The sequence below is a fragment of the Homarus americanus genome, unplaced genomic scaffold, assembly GCF_018991925.1.
Source record: "Homarus americanus isolate GMGI-L3 unplaced genomic scaffold, GMGI_Hamer_2.0 scaffold44310, whole genome shotgun sequence".
In the NCBI taxonomy this organism is placed as follows: domain Eukaryota; kingdom Metazoa; phylum Arthropoda; class Malacostraca; order Decapoda; family Nephropidae; genus Homarus; species Homarus americanus.
In genome coordinates, this window is record NW_024713035.1 from 3,867 (window position 1) to 17,926 (window position 14,060).

General features: G+C 39.3%; 2 protein-coding genes across 2 annotated transcripts; one reads left to right on the plus strand and one right to left on the minus strand.

Annotated features, from left to right (window-relative positions):
- Positions 1-931: 931 nt before the first annotated feature.
- LOC121865603 (transmembrane protein 242-like) lies at positions 932-5,066 on the plus strand (the record flags this gene model as incomplete). Its single annotated transcript, XM_042365119.1, has 3 exons — positions 932-958; positions 3,809-4,047; positions 4,321-5,066. Coding segments are annotated over 3 exons (449 nt in total), but the record flags the coding sequence as incomplete, so codon positions are not given.
- A 5,044-nt stretch (positions 5,067-10,110) lies between these two features.
- LOC121865594 (aminopeptidase Ey-like) lies at positions 10,111-14,051 on the minus strand. The gene is made up of 4 exons (XM_042365107.1): positions 13,885-14,051; positions 13,529-13,672; positions 10,855-10,936; positions 10,111-10,459 (listed from the first exon to the last, which is right to left on the minus strand). The coding sequence occupies exons 1-4, from the start codon at positions 14,022-14,024 to the stop codon at positions 10,298-10,300; spliced, it is 528 nt and encodes a 175-aa protein (XP_042221041.1). The 5' UTR covers positions 14,025-14,051; the 3' UTR covers positions 10,111-10,297.
- Positions 14,052-14,060: the final 9 nt, after the last annotated feature.

Consider the following 14,060-nt stretch of genomic DNA (forward strand, 5'->3'; position numbering starts at 1 on the left):
ACGCAAAACTCTGAATATACAAACACAGCACAAAGACACTATATAACACTGACTCCATTTTCACTACTCTCTACGGTACTTCTCTTATTACGAGTCATTTTTCCCAGGTTACATTCCATAAAGTAACACATCCACATTTCCTTACTTATAACGTCAACAAAAAAAAACAGAAATAAAAGGTTCCGAATCTTTATCGTCACTCATAACATCGGTTCACAAAACCCTAGAGAGCCTTCTGAAATCCCTTAACCATCTAAATATGATAAAATTATTGAACAAGGTGTAAGATATTTAATAATCTCAGTATTATTGTTTTGAGGGCACTCATTTTACATGCATTTTTTTAGTTTCTTTTTTCCGTTTGGGACAAAGAAAACTCAAACAATATTCAACCCAAAAATGACTTGTATACAGTACCATATTTGTTCTGAACACCGCATTTATCAATCATTTTCAGTATGCATATATAAGTTTTTTATACAAATTAATAAATCTTAAAAATAGGTAAAACCCTACTTCACAGTAATAAATATTAAAAATACTCAAGGTCCTTTAGTTAATATATTCATTGGTTATCATATCGGGTTGAATTTCGGATTTCAGTTGACGAGAAAACAGGAATCGTTTCTGGGTCAAGTGAGAAGATTTTCATATCTGTACGAAGTTGTTAACAAATCGTGAAACTCGTTAATATGTTTCTTATCTTTTTTTCCTGGGTGAACAAAAGGAAAGGTATTTAGTCATTTAACTCCAGATGAAATAATGGGAGTTTCCTTGGACTCCATACAGAGGGATTAATCCTGAACATGTATTTTGGTTAGAAGTGGAATGTATGTCAATGAAATGACGTCAGTTGTAAGCAAAGTGTGCTTACATCTCGATTCAGAGAGGAAAAATCAGTGGCACTGGCAGTGAAGATGGCATTATTAAGGACATGTAAATAAATTTAAATACCAGTGTAAGAGGAGTTGCTGCCAAATTGAAATAAGTATAAAGTTACTATTTATGTACAGTTGTCGAGGTAAATGTGCACACTGGTTCCACAGATTTGATAATGGTTTCCTTCCCATAGGAATATATATATATATATATATATATATATATATATATATATATATATATATATATATATATATATATATATATATATATATACCGGGTATATTTTTTTTCCGAGTGTATATTGGTGTTTTATAATTGACCTAACGTAATCTAACCTAACCTAACAAAGAATCCTAGAGATAATGGTAAAAACGAATATTAACCACATAATATTTAAATGGTGAGGGGGAACAAAAAAAAAGACACCGTTTTTAATGCATCACAAATGGAAAACCTGTGGCAATATTGTACTTTGTAATAGTATTACACGTCAATCAGGAACTTTAGGATTTTATTTGGTATTATTGCGTTTACACACCGTTCATTCCTACCACTAATCTATTATTATATTCGAATAAGACGTCTAATTATAAGATAATTTTCATCTATTACATTACCGGCGGAAATGTATAATAACGGAGATAGCTTTTCCAAATAAATTTCTATTTTCTTCCATTATTTCCCGCCATTATCGTCTGCCTCTCACCCAACACTGCGTGTCTCTCGCGTCTCCTTCATAAATCATGACGCGCATGCGTACCCGTACACGTCACGCGGCCAATCAAAAGCGTTTTTGCTAATTCAGAGTATATTTGGCCCAATCAAAATCGAGTTTTATTTTGGGTCTCTCATATTTTGAAATTCAAGTTCAGTTCCGACCATGGAAGTCTGCAATGGATGTCACTTGAAGTATATGGAGCTGATTGCGAGGTTTTGGAAAAAAAAACGTAGAAACTATTGCATTTTTTCGATCGCATGGTGTTCTTCCAACCTCAGTAAAGTGTACTAAGAGCAAGACGGAATGTAAATATCGCAAAGACCAACATATGTGGCGTTGGGTAAGAATCCCAGAATGCAACAACGAACAAGAACCAGGCCAATAAGGTAAGAAATAGGTGATTCCATCATATGGTGAGAGTCAGTTAAGTTAGGTTAGGTTAGGTTTTGGTTTTTCTAGTGTTTTTTTATGTATTTTTTAGTCGCTTAGCCACTTTTTTCGGAAAACGTCAAACGAAAAAAAATCGCAAAAAAAACCGGCTAATTTCTGGCAAAATTGAAGGTCATATTAGGTCTAAAAACACAAATACACCAGAAAAATATATTTTTTACTTGCTAAAAGTGAACGGTGTGACATTGCAAATTTACCTTTTATTTACTGTAAGAGACAAGTGCTTTCTTACCACATGAAAATTATTAAAATTAGAAGATATGGTTTAGGCATGGAATTTTTTTTAAATGAAGTTTTTTCATGTTGAATACATTAGTGATAATGGAAGTACAGTATATGGAAATGCATGATTGTTAAATTATGACTCTGTGGGGTCACTCCGGGGTCACCATTTGTGGGGTTCAGGATGTTTGGTTCACACTCAGGATGGAATGGAGAAAGGAAACTCACAATGTGCTCTCTATATACATGTTGTATTGGATGTACAATGCAGCTTGGTGCTGGGAAGGCAGCATGGTTACAAGCGTGATGTAGAGAGAGCTGGTTGGTGAGGACGCTCAGAGAAGGACCAGCCTGTGGGTCGCCATGCTCGCCGGCGGGAGCGAGGGCCGCCAGGCAGGCGGAGGAGAAGCGAGGACCGCCAGGCAGCGGCGGAGGAGGATGTGTTGCTGGCTGCGGCTGTAGGTAGAAAGAGGACAGGTCACCACGAGGTCAGATCTTAAATAGCGGGGGTTGGCGTGGCTTAGTAGTTGACCCCCGCTCCGTGATGTATGGCGGCGCTGGTTGACCCAGACCACGAGGGGAATTGGTGGGGTCGGCTACTCAGCGACAAACAGCGTTTGTAGGGGAGAAATCCACTACAACTCTCTGCCTTTACTTATCAAAGATGGACAAGGCTTTAAAGCAGAGGGAAAATGTGGAATTAAAACATATCTAAAAGAACCTAACGTAAACTAATCTGGACAATGTACTCACCTAATGGATAATTATTCTGCACGCGCACTAACATATAAGCCAGTTTACACAGTAATAATCTACCTTCCAGCCATGACATATTGATAATACATGCCACCCGTGGTGTGCCCTTCCACCAACTTTAAGTTAAGTTTTCATAGAATGTAAAAGCTTTCTTACCAACCACCTAAATGGCTAGTAAGCAAAGTAATAAGTTAGATTACCAAAAGAAATTGAGAGAAACATGCAAGCGGAATACAATTGACGCAATGTATAGGATTTGTACTTTTCAAATTCTGTATTTATCTCCCAGGTTTTCCAGTAAGTAAAGATGCTCCATGCTCATTGTCTAATTAATGACATAATGTTTGTGCTCCAACTGTTAACAAATGTTTCCCAGCGATCGAATTACCCTAAATTCTATGCAACAGAACACTTCCCAGCCTACTTATCCATGGGTAATCTACCTAATCTAACCTAGAATAGAAATATTAAACTTCCACCCAAGGATAGGTAGGAAAAGTTGGTTAATCTTATACAGTATTTGATAAATCATAATATAATTTAATAATAACTTTTGCAATTAGTGTTGGTGTGTATAAAAAGAAAGACACTGCTGCTGGGAAGCTACCTTGTTCATGTGTATCACCAAACCAATATTGTTACAAAAAATTCCTTACCAATACTATTACAAAAAAAAAATTCTCAAAGTTGCTGCTGCTGTTTCTTAGTCAGTAAGAAACACAGTACAGTAGTGTTAATGTCTGTGAAACTTTCTTACTCATGTAAACCTTAACTTCACAGCTGCAGCTTTCCTCACGGGCATTGCTGGTGTGTCATTGTTGGGAGGATTTGGCATGACATTAGGAATGGCTAAGAAGAAGGACCCAGAAATGTTTAACAAAGGCATCATTGGCACACGAGAGCTGCGTGAAGCTGGTGGGGCACTTGCTTTGAGAGCTCTAGGATGGGGCACACTCTATGCTGTTGCGGGATTTTCTGTATTTTGCTTTGGTGCTTGGAAACTGATGGGTGCAAAAGACGTGAGTATCTTGGAATAATGTACTTCATATAAATGTGTGTGTGTGTACTACTGCAGTAGAAAAGTTGAGAATTGTATCAGCCTAGAAATAATATTAAATTGTTATCAGTGTTGGATGAAGCTCTAAGTTCATGAGTAGTCCAACAGTAATTTAATATATAAAGGTGTATTAATGTATGTGGATCACAGACATTATTATACCTATGGTTAGTATTTACTATATACTACTAGTATTAGAATATATCTCTGATGAAATACCATTTTTATCTTTCAGCTCCAAGAATTCAGAACAAAAGCAGGAGGTATTTTACCCAGAATACCCAAGAATAACCCACCTCAAAGCAGGACAGAGTTTGAAGGATTAAATGACCTCCTTCAGTACATTATCGATGAAGATGAGAGAAAAAAACATGAGACAATATCAAAAATATCAGAACCATTCATGAATAAAAAATAGTGTCTTACAGCTACAGTTTCATATTTGTGTTGCAGATATGGTTATCTGTAAATAGTGTAAAGTGTTGTATCTTCTGATGAATTTATGATGTGTAAATACAAAATACAAAATGAATGGAATGAAGTGGACCATGGTAGGTGTTCAACGTAGGGTGAAGATGATTGGTTTTTTTTGGATACAAACTGGAAAGAACTTACAATCTTTTACAATATTTTGTTTTGTTATATAGTTATTAGCTACTGTATAATGTAGAAATTAGTTTGTGAATAATATAAATGTATTGTAATATGCAGCACTCAAAATTTTATATGTCTCACTTTGCCACAGTCAGTGTACAGTAATTTGAAGATGAATAGATTTATTATTGTGCTTACATAAGCTATGGGCCATCCCATACCCTTCATCCCTCCAAGAATAAAAAAAAGTAAATAACAATAACAATTATTTCTTATCTACTGTATTGTATTTGCTTGACAACCATAACTTCTATAAATTACTGTTGTAGGGATCTTCCATGTTATTCCTGTTTATATTGTCCTGTAATAAATTGATATCTAAAATAGTGTGTAGAGATGTTATGATATACCGGTGCTGTACAGTACTTTCCTTTTCTGCAGTTGTCTTCCACTTATCGTCCCTTTCTCTGAGATCAACGACACACAAAACAGGGAGAGGATAGAAACATAGGCAAATAATATACTGTACTGTTATATCTTTTCCATGTCATGTTGACAAATTACTTTTTTTTTTCTTTTTTTTTTGCTTACTTTTATCTTTACCACTGATCAGCTATTTAGCTGCTTGGGCGATTGGTCATGTGTCTGATTTTTGGCAAGTACTGGCTCCTGAATGTATCTGAACTTGCTCCAGTGCTGGTCAAGTCTGGCCTTGAAGGAACTCACACTCGGTGCCATCACAACACCCTCTGGCAGGTTGTTCTACGAGTTCACAACTCTCACTTCGAAAAAGTTAGCCTTCACAGTTTTCTGGACTTGTGGCTTCTTCACCTTGAGCTGTGATATCTTGTGGGGCGAGCGTCCGCCAGCTCCAGGTAAGAACACTTGACTGAGTAGTGCCCTTTGAGATGTTTATACACCTCAATTACCGGTGGGTCCCCTCTTGCCTGTTGGTAGTATAAGCTAGGCAATTGCAGGCACTCCTATCTCTCTGAGTGCTGAAGTGCCAGCACCAGTCTGGTGGCCCTCCTTTCGACATTTTCAACCAACTGACAGTTCCTAGCATGTCTCGGGGACCAAACGGAGTGACAGTACTCCAGGGGGAAGCTCCTCGCTTATGAAAATCATTACGAGGGACAGACCGTCTAGTTATCTAAACGAATTTCTAATAAGAACTAATAATTTAGTTACTTGGTTCACCTTCTTACAATGGCCCAAGAACTTCAGTTCATTGTCAACATACAGACCTAGGTCCCTTTTGCATTCAGTCTAAATTAATGCGGTTCTTTGTCCCATTGGGACATATGATACGCCTCCTTACCAGTGGTATGTCCCAGGTGAATCTTCTTGCACTTGGTGACATTGAATCTTGACCATTTCTTCAAGCTCACAGAGATCTTTTTGCAGCTCTTCGCAGTCTGCTTGGTTCTTAATTTCCCTAAATAACTTTGCATCGTGCGCAATCATTTGTAAGGAATGTACAGCTTCTCGCATATCATTTATGAAATAACAGTGGGCTCAATACACTGCCCTGCGGTACCCCGCTTGTCATGAGTGCACATGACGATTTCATGCCATTAATCACCACACACTGCTTGCGATCATAGAGTCTCCAATCCACGCTAGGGCACTCCCCCGAATCCCGTACCTTTCCAGTTTAATTTTTAGCCTTTCATGGGGTACGCTGTCGATAGCCTTGGCAAAATTTTGGTATATATTGTTGATATTGCCACCCTGTTCCAGAATACGGGTCCAAACATCCAGTACCTTGAGTAATTGTGTTCATCATGAGTATCCCAGCATGAAATCGTGTTTGCAATCCTTTACAAGGTTGTTTCGTTGTAGATATTCCATCGTGACATCTCTTATAAAGCTCTCCAGTATTATACATACAGTACTATGCTGGTCAGACTCACTGGTTCATAATTATTCGTGGAGTGACGATCACCTTTCTTGAAAATAGGATTCACATAGCCATTTTCCAATCACTGGGGATCTTTTGCTCATCCAGGCACTTACAGAACAGGATCTTCAGGGGCTCAGCAAGCACGTTGTACAACTCTCTTAGTACTGTGGGATGCACCATGTCAGGGCCATGATTTATGAACCTTTAGCTTTGACTATTTATTTCTGATACCCTCTTCTGAGAACACAATGTGGGTCAGCGATGTGTCGAACCATCTGTCCTCAAACGCAGTAAGAGTGTTCGGATCCTCCCTTGTGAACACAAGGAAAAGAAACTGATCAACGCCTCCAGTTTGTCTTGGTTAGAATCTGGATAACTACCATCGTCAAGCCTCGGGTCCAGTACTCCTACCCGCAATTTTAATTTAGACTTAGCACTCTGACATGATGACTTGTGTTACCAGTAAGTACCGTTTTATATTGCCACAATGAATGAGTCACTTAGCAATACTAAGAAAGACCTCGGTAGCAACAGAATATTTTACAGTGTGACAAGTGATTTAGAATATTTGTATAGAGGTTCTGAAGATGCCATCAACCCCTCAGGATACGAGGAGATTGGTACAAAAGCAGGGGGATAAGCCTCGCCCCCTCAGGATCACACTTGTGAGTGAGGAGGATAAATGGGAGGTTATTCGGCAGGCAAAAAACTTAGCAAGGAGCGAGGCATCTTGGAGTGTATTCATTCACCAAGATCGCACGGTAATGCAGAGGGAACAGCACAAGAAGCTCCTGCAGGGCTTGAAGCAAAGAAGGGAGGAGTCAAGGAGGAATGGGGACGTGTGTACATGGGTTATATTCAGGGGAAGGGTAGTGGAAGCCGACACAGAGCCAGGGGGCAGCAACGCACCCTCCACCCGGGAGGTGGCACCAGCTCCGCCTACCAGCCGGGAGGAGGCGAGCGCCGTGTAAACAATGACATTTCTAACCACACTGCAAATACAGTGTGCCTTAAGCAGCTACAACTAAGAATAGGGGAAGGAACCGAAGTTACTATTAAGAGCAGAGATGTTACCAAGAACAAATTCTGGCTTGAATGTTATGTACACTAATACTGACACGTTCCTTGAAAAAGAGAGAGGAGTTTGAAACACTACTAGTGTGATCCTGAGGGGGCAAGGCTTGTCCCCTCTGCTTTTGTCCCAGCCTCCTCACATCCTGAGAGGTTGATGGCCTATTCAGAACCTCTGTACAAATATTCTTAAACTGTATCTTATCGTGTGTTATCCTACTCTCAATTCTCTTTGCCTGGCTTTCAGGGACTCCAAAAACTATTACATTGTTCCTGCTCTGGAAACATTCCTGTTGTTCCTCCTCTCCTCTAACAGTAGGTCCACTAATTGCCATTTCTTCGACACACTTCTTCAGAGTCCTAGCTGATGTAGAACCTTTTCTGACCCTGCATTACTCTCCGCCACCTCTCATGGCCCTGTAAAGGCGTCAGCATAACTCCTCTTTGCAACCACCTCCATTCTATCGGCTACTTCCTCAGTCTTAGCAAAGATCTCTTTCCCAACTTGTTCTAGTTTGGCAACCAGCAAGGCTCCAGCTTCATCTATTTTCGTCCCTAGGGAACTATGCAGTCAGGACAATACCAGCAACAGCCTTCATGCTTTACGGCAATTTGTATTGTCCAAAACTCTGTATTGGTCATGTCTGTACCATGTACATCCGTCGTCACCCTGCATTAATCACATGTCATAACCCTTATGGTTGTTGCTGTTGGAGGGATGGCAAAGTCAACTATTAAAAAAAAAAAAAAAAAAACTATCGTACTTAGCTGCCCTCTGCTGGTTTTAACCTCCCCTTATTCATTCAGTGCTGCTTCCATGACAGTGAGTTATCTTCTGATTTCCTCCCTATTTTTTTCCAGTTCTCCTCAACGAGTTGTTGGTATCTGTGTGCTATCCCAATGTACACTGTATCTTGCTATTGGAGTCTTCTGGAGCGTCAAGCCGTTCCGCTGCCTGGGTATAGGACGTTATGGCTAGTGCCATCCACAGGGCAAGCACAATTTATTTCATCTGAGCAAGAGATATACACCGCAGTGGGATGACTTCCTTAATAATCACATCAACTAATTTGAAGTCTAAGTAAAGTGAAATATGGAGGTGATCGTCCCCTTGTGGCAATTCAATGTTTTTTTAAAAAGGAAGAGAAAAATAAACATAAAACATAACTGCCTCCTGTTGGTGTTTTAACCTCTTTGGCACTGTGTTTCATCATTTACTCTTTTGAGAGCCTCATTTATTTCCTGAAGGCCTCTGACATCTGAAAACATTGGTTAATTCTCAGAACCCCTCACACAATAATGAACTTTTAAAATTCCTGGAAGCCTCCATTACCTTATGGAAGCCACTACGGGGTATTAATTTCTGAAAGGCTCATTATATTCTGGAAACCTCTATCAATTCCAAGAACCTGGACCACTTCCTGAAAGCCTCAAATAATGTACTAGAACATCACACCCCTGAGAGATGGGCAGTGTCAACTGAGTGCCCACAACTTCATTCACTCCCAAGACAATAATAAGTACCTGTATTAATGAATCGGGCAGGTTAGTACCTCTACTACATACAGTACTGTATACTCAAGGCTAGTGCCCCTACTACATATATTCAAGGCTAGAGTGTCTACTATATACACTATTTACTCCAGGATAGTGGCTCTACTAACTAATGTATATTCAAGGGAGAGAGGTATTACCACATATACTAAGGGCACTGCAAAACATACTCAAAGTAATGTAACTGTTCAATTAAATATCTTGATTTGTCCAAATCTTGTCCAGTTGTTTCTCAAAGGTCAGCATTACTGTTTTCTACTACTGTGTGTTTTCAAAAGGATCTTCAAACACATTCAATCCATTCCATTAAGTAGATAACAGATATACAGTACAAGTGACTGTTAGGTGAAGAACTACTGGGTAACTCCAACATGCCTATGAAAAATATTGAGCAATGATGTCAATAAGAATGTCTATTGAAAAAATTACACATTAAAGCCCCACTAGCAAGACTTAGTGACACACAAATACATATTTGCTAAACTGGCCATGATAGCTAACGCAGACGGTGGACGAACTTAAATGGTATGACTAACTTCACTAATTACGTGGCCAATGGTCACATACAAAAGACTCACTGTTTACAAGGCAGCCTCCATCAATAACTTTGTCCAATGATTGTATGGAGTGCTGGTCTAGAGCAAACTATGATTGTAATCTGTTTTTCATCTTTCTTCCACTCCTACATGATCCAGAAGACTTCGTTCTGCAGACTTCATCATAAAATCACAACAACAGCAATTCATTCTATTTTGTCCTGAAAATTCAGTTTCTGATTTACTATTAATTAATAATCTCTCTGTCAAGATAAGTTAGCTTCAGTACAATTTATCAAAGATTTGACTCATCTTCATGATAACTTAATTCTTAAATGTAAAAAGGATGTGGCAAACATAAATATTCATACAACCATGATTTTAATTTAATAAAAATAAAGTTGTGCTTCTAGTGTATAGTATGTAAAAATACATATGCATACATTTTAGTTCAAGAAAAACTATGCATAAACATGTACTGTATAAGTGCATTAGCATACATTTTAATGTAAGTACCTGAGCCATAATGTTTAATATTAATACACAAAGTCTTAGAGTGTGTGGTCATAGCCTTGTCCGTTAAGCCACACTAAAATGGCATCATAGTTCTTTTCCATCCAGGCTGTGTTGAGTGTGGCTCTCTCGAGTGACTGGTCCAGAGCCCTTCTGGCTGACCCCAGGTGATCTGCATTGTCAGATTTAAACTTCATCAGCTGAAAGACAAATAAAACATCTGAGGAAAATTTATCCATGCAAAATTAACAACAATGCAGATAAAACATCTTGCTATTTTCTCTGACTCAGGAATGGATGTTGCTGAATCCATCGAGCTAAAAATTGGAGAGGGGAGGATAAGGAGGAGAGAGCACAGTCCTATGATGATAAAATATCTCACTTTACCTTGTAACAGTCATGTAAAAACATAACAAATACACTTCTTTTAACACTGGGGATAAAGAGGCTATCTATTAACTATAAATTCCTATGCCAGACAGCTATAGTCATTAGTCTCTACGTATTTGATGATGGAGTTTGGTAACTTCCTCCCTCTTTATAAAATCCATGATCTACCCCCTGTTTCTCTTAGTCTTGTGTACTTGCTTCTCACCTCCTTGAGTTCCAGCTGAGCGTTGAAACCTTGGCTGGCAGCCTTGGCTATCCTGGAGAGATGGGATGAACCTGGTCCCAAACTGAAGAGAAAAAATGGTTATGCTGCATTCTTCTAACAGCATCCCTTCCACTATGGCACCCCTTTTGGCTAGCCTTCTAAAGTAACATCTCATATTTTGCGCGATTTTCTTTCGCGTTTTATAATTTCACGAGCACTACCTAAACCAAGTCTTATATTTGGCGTAAAATATCGTGAATTTCATGAGATCCAACCAGGTGAACGCTGTAATATTTTATCTTGCACTATAAGTATGTTTTTGGGTTGGAATAATGAGGAACAATCTTTGGAATGATGCGAATAAGGTGCAAAAAATGAAAAAATCAACGAATAATCGAACACAATAATTCGGAAATTTTCGAATAATGTCAAAATGTACTGTACCTGTATACAGTACAGCACTGTATTTTATAATTTTATAGTATACAATATACTATAAAATTAGAAAAATGAAGAACATGGGGCGTACCAACGGCAAGGAGGCATAACATATGTCCCAACGGGATGAAGAAACTGCTTTGAGACTGAATGTAAGAAGGACCTATGTGTGTATGTTGACAATGAGCTGAAGTTCTCAGGCCATTGCGAGAAGAGGGTAAATCAGGCAAATAAATTATTGGGTCTTATAAGAAGGTTGTTTAGATATCTAGAAGGTCCGTTCCTCGTAACGATCTTCAAAAGTGAAGTGCTGCCCCATCTGGAGTACTGTCACCCCGTCTGGTCCCCGAGATATGCTGGGGACTGTCAGTTGGTTGAAAATGTTCAAAGGAGGGCCACCAGACTGGTGCCTGCACTTCGGCACCTCAGCTACCCTGAGAGATTGGAGAGCCTGAACTTGCCTAGCTTATACTACAGCCGGGCAAGGGGCGACCTAATTGAGGTGTATAAGCATTCTCAGGGGGCACTACTCAGTCGAGTGTCCTTACTTGGAGCTGGTGGGCACTCGCCCCACAAGGGGTCACAGCCCAAGATTGAAGAAGCCACAGGTCCAGAAAAGTGTGAGGGCAAAGTTTTTCGGAGTGAGAGTTCTGAACTCTTCGAACAATCTACCAGAAAGTATTGTGTTGGCACCGAGTGCGAGCTCTTTCAAGACCAGACTTGACCAACACTGAAGCAGGTTCAGGTACATTCGGGAGCCGGTGCATGCCCAGTACTTGCCAACAGAGACGTGACCGATCGCCCTAGCGGCTAACGAGCCAATCAGTGGTGAAGCGGATAAAAGCAAAGTAAAAAAAAGTTTGTGTGGGAAGTGCACATCTGTATTGAGGTAGTGACATAGAGGTATACCTCCATGGGTAGTAGTGAGCTGTAACTGGCCAGCCACACTATCCCTCCTCCCGTGTGACGTCAGGGCATACAGGCAGCAGCCACACACTTCTCTTGAGTCAGTTTCATGACTGCCCGGATGAACAATCAGGTCAATTAAGACAGAATTTGTATCATTTGGAGGTTATAAATGGGAAAATCAGAGGTTGATGTAGAGTGGCCAGTCTATATTGTATTTTTCCCATTAGTTTATGTATTTGAATTTGGCACAATTTTTCCATTCTACTATATACAGTGATCCCTCGGTTAACGAACGCCTCGGTTAACGAAATTTCGGTTAACGAATTACCTTCCATTAGATTCTTCACTTCGGTTAACGAAAAAATTTCTGTTAACAAATTCCTTATGAATTTTTCCCAACATGTTTTCGCTTGCATTTGGCTGTTCACCAGCTGTAGTATTAGTCCGCCAATACAGTAATCGGTTCTAGGGCTTAAATTCGTTACCATTTTAGTAAATATCAAGAAGGTTGTACTATTCAACCATTTTAAAAGTTTTATATTAATTTTTTTAGTAATTTTAACAATTATTGAACATAATTGAAGTACAGGAAACTAGTTTTTTGTGCACCAAACAGCCACTCAACACACCAAGCTTGGTGTCAGTTTGTTTATCGGTTCAGAGGAAGGAACATCTTGTTTGAGACTCTTCAACATAAATGCTTTTTTCTGTGTGTCCAGTCAAATTATTGGTCATTCTGAAGTTTATTTTACATAATGACAATATATAATGCAGTGCAGTGTTGATTTAAAGAAAATAATCTTGAATTACACCAAGTGAACTAAAATTTTATGGGTGAAATGGCAGCATGGGGTGACTACTCTTCCACCCCAATGCCTTCTCTTCTCCCTTCTCCTCCACCCCCACTTCCTTCTCTTCTCCCTTCTCCTCCTCCACCCCCCGCTTCAAATTCACATCAGCATCATCATCCAGGAGCCTTCTACATACACACCTCAAAGTAAGTGTACTTTCCTGCATTTTTTTTTTACTTTAGGTAATTTTCGGTGGGCTGTAACCAATTAACCAAAAACCCATTGAAACAATGGTTTCAGTTAACAAAATTTTCGGTTAACGAACAACCTTCTGGAACGAATTATGTTCGTTAACCGGGGTACCACTGTATTACTCGCGAAATACAAGATTTTACTGCAGTTCAGCTTATTTCATTAAATTTCTCATAAGCATGATTAATTCACTTTGAAAATCTGTAAAAAAAATTGTCATCCCAGATACTGTACAGGGTACTTTCAAAACAATATCGAACTCCTTCACCCCTTTCAAGACTCACTATTCCAGTATGACAGGCCACTGATCCTGGAGGAAGTTCCAAGCCAAGTCACGACCCACAGAGTTGTAAGCTACAGCAGTGAACACACTTGAAGCATCTTGCTTTCTGATCCCACTCTTTTCGGTGAAAGCCATCTTGAGGTACCTGGGTAATTACTATACATTTAATTTTTAAAGAAATTGTTATTTATAAAATATTAAAATTCTGTATTATCATAAGCAGTTGTAATATGAAGGTCCTCATCAATTCAATAGACAGTTCTTATGTGTAATGGATACAGTGAAATACAGTATTTGGAATATAATTTTCTGAAGACCAGCATGATTGGTAACCATACACAGTACATCCAACCTTACCTTGCCAGGATCCACACCTCCTTAGTACAACCCATGGCAGACAGAAGCATTGCCTTCTCTGAGCCAACATTGGACTTGGTATAGCGTGTCCAAGCTGCCTTCCATTCAGCTTCCCCTCCACTGGCCACACCAGTACACATCACTGTGTCTTGCACATTCACTGGCACAATGCTGTC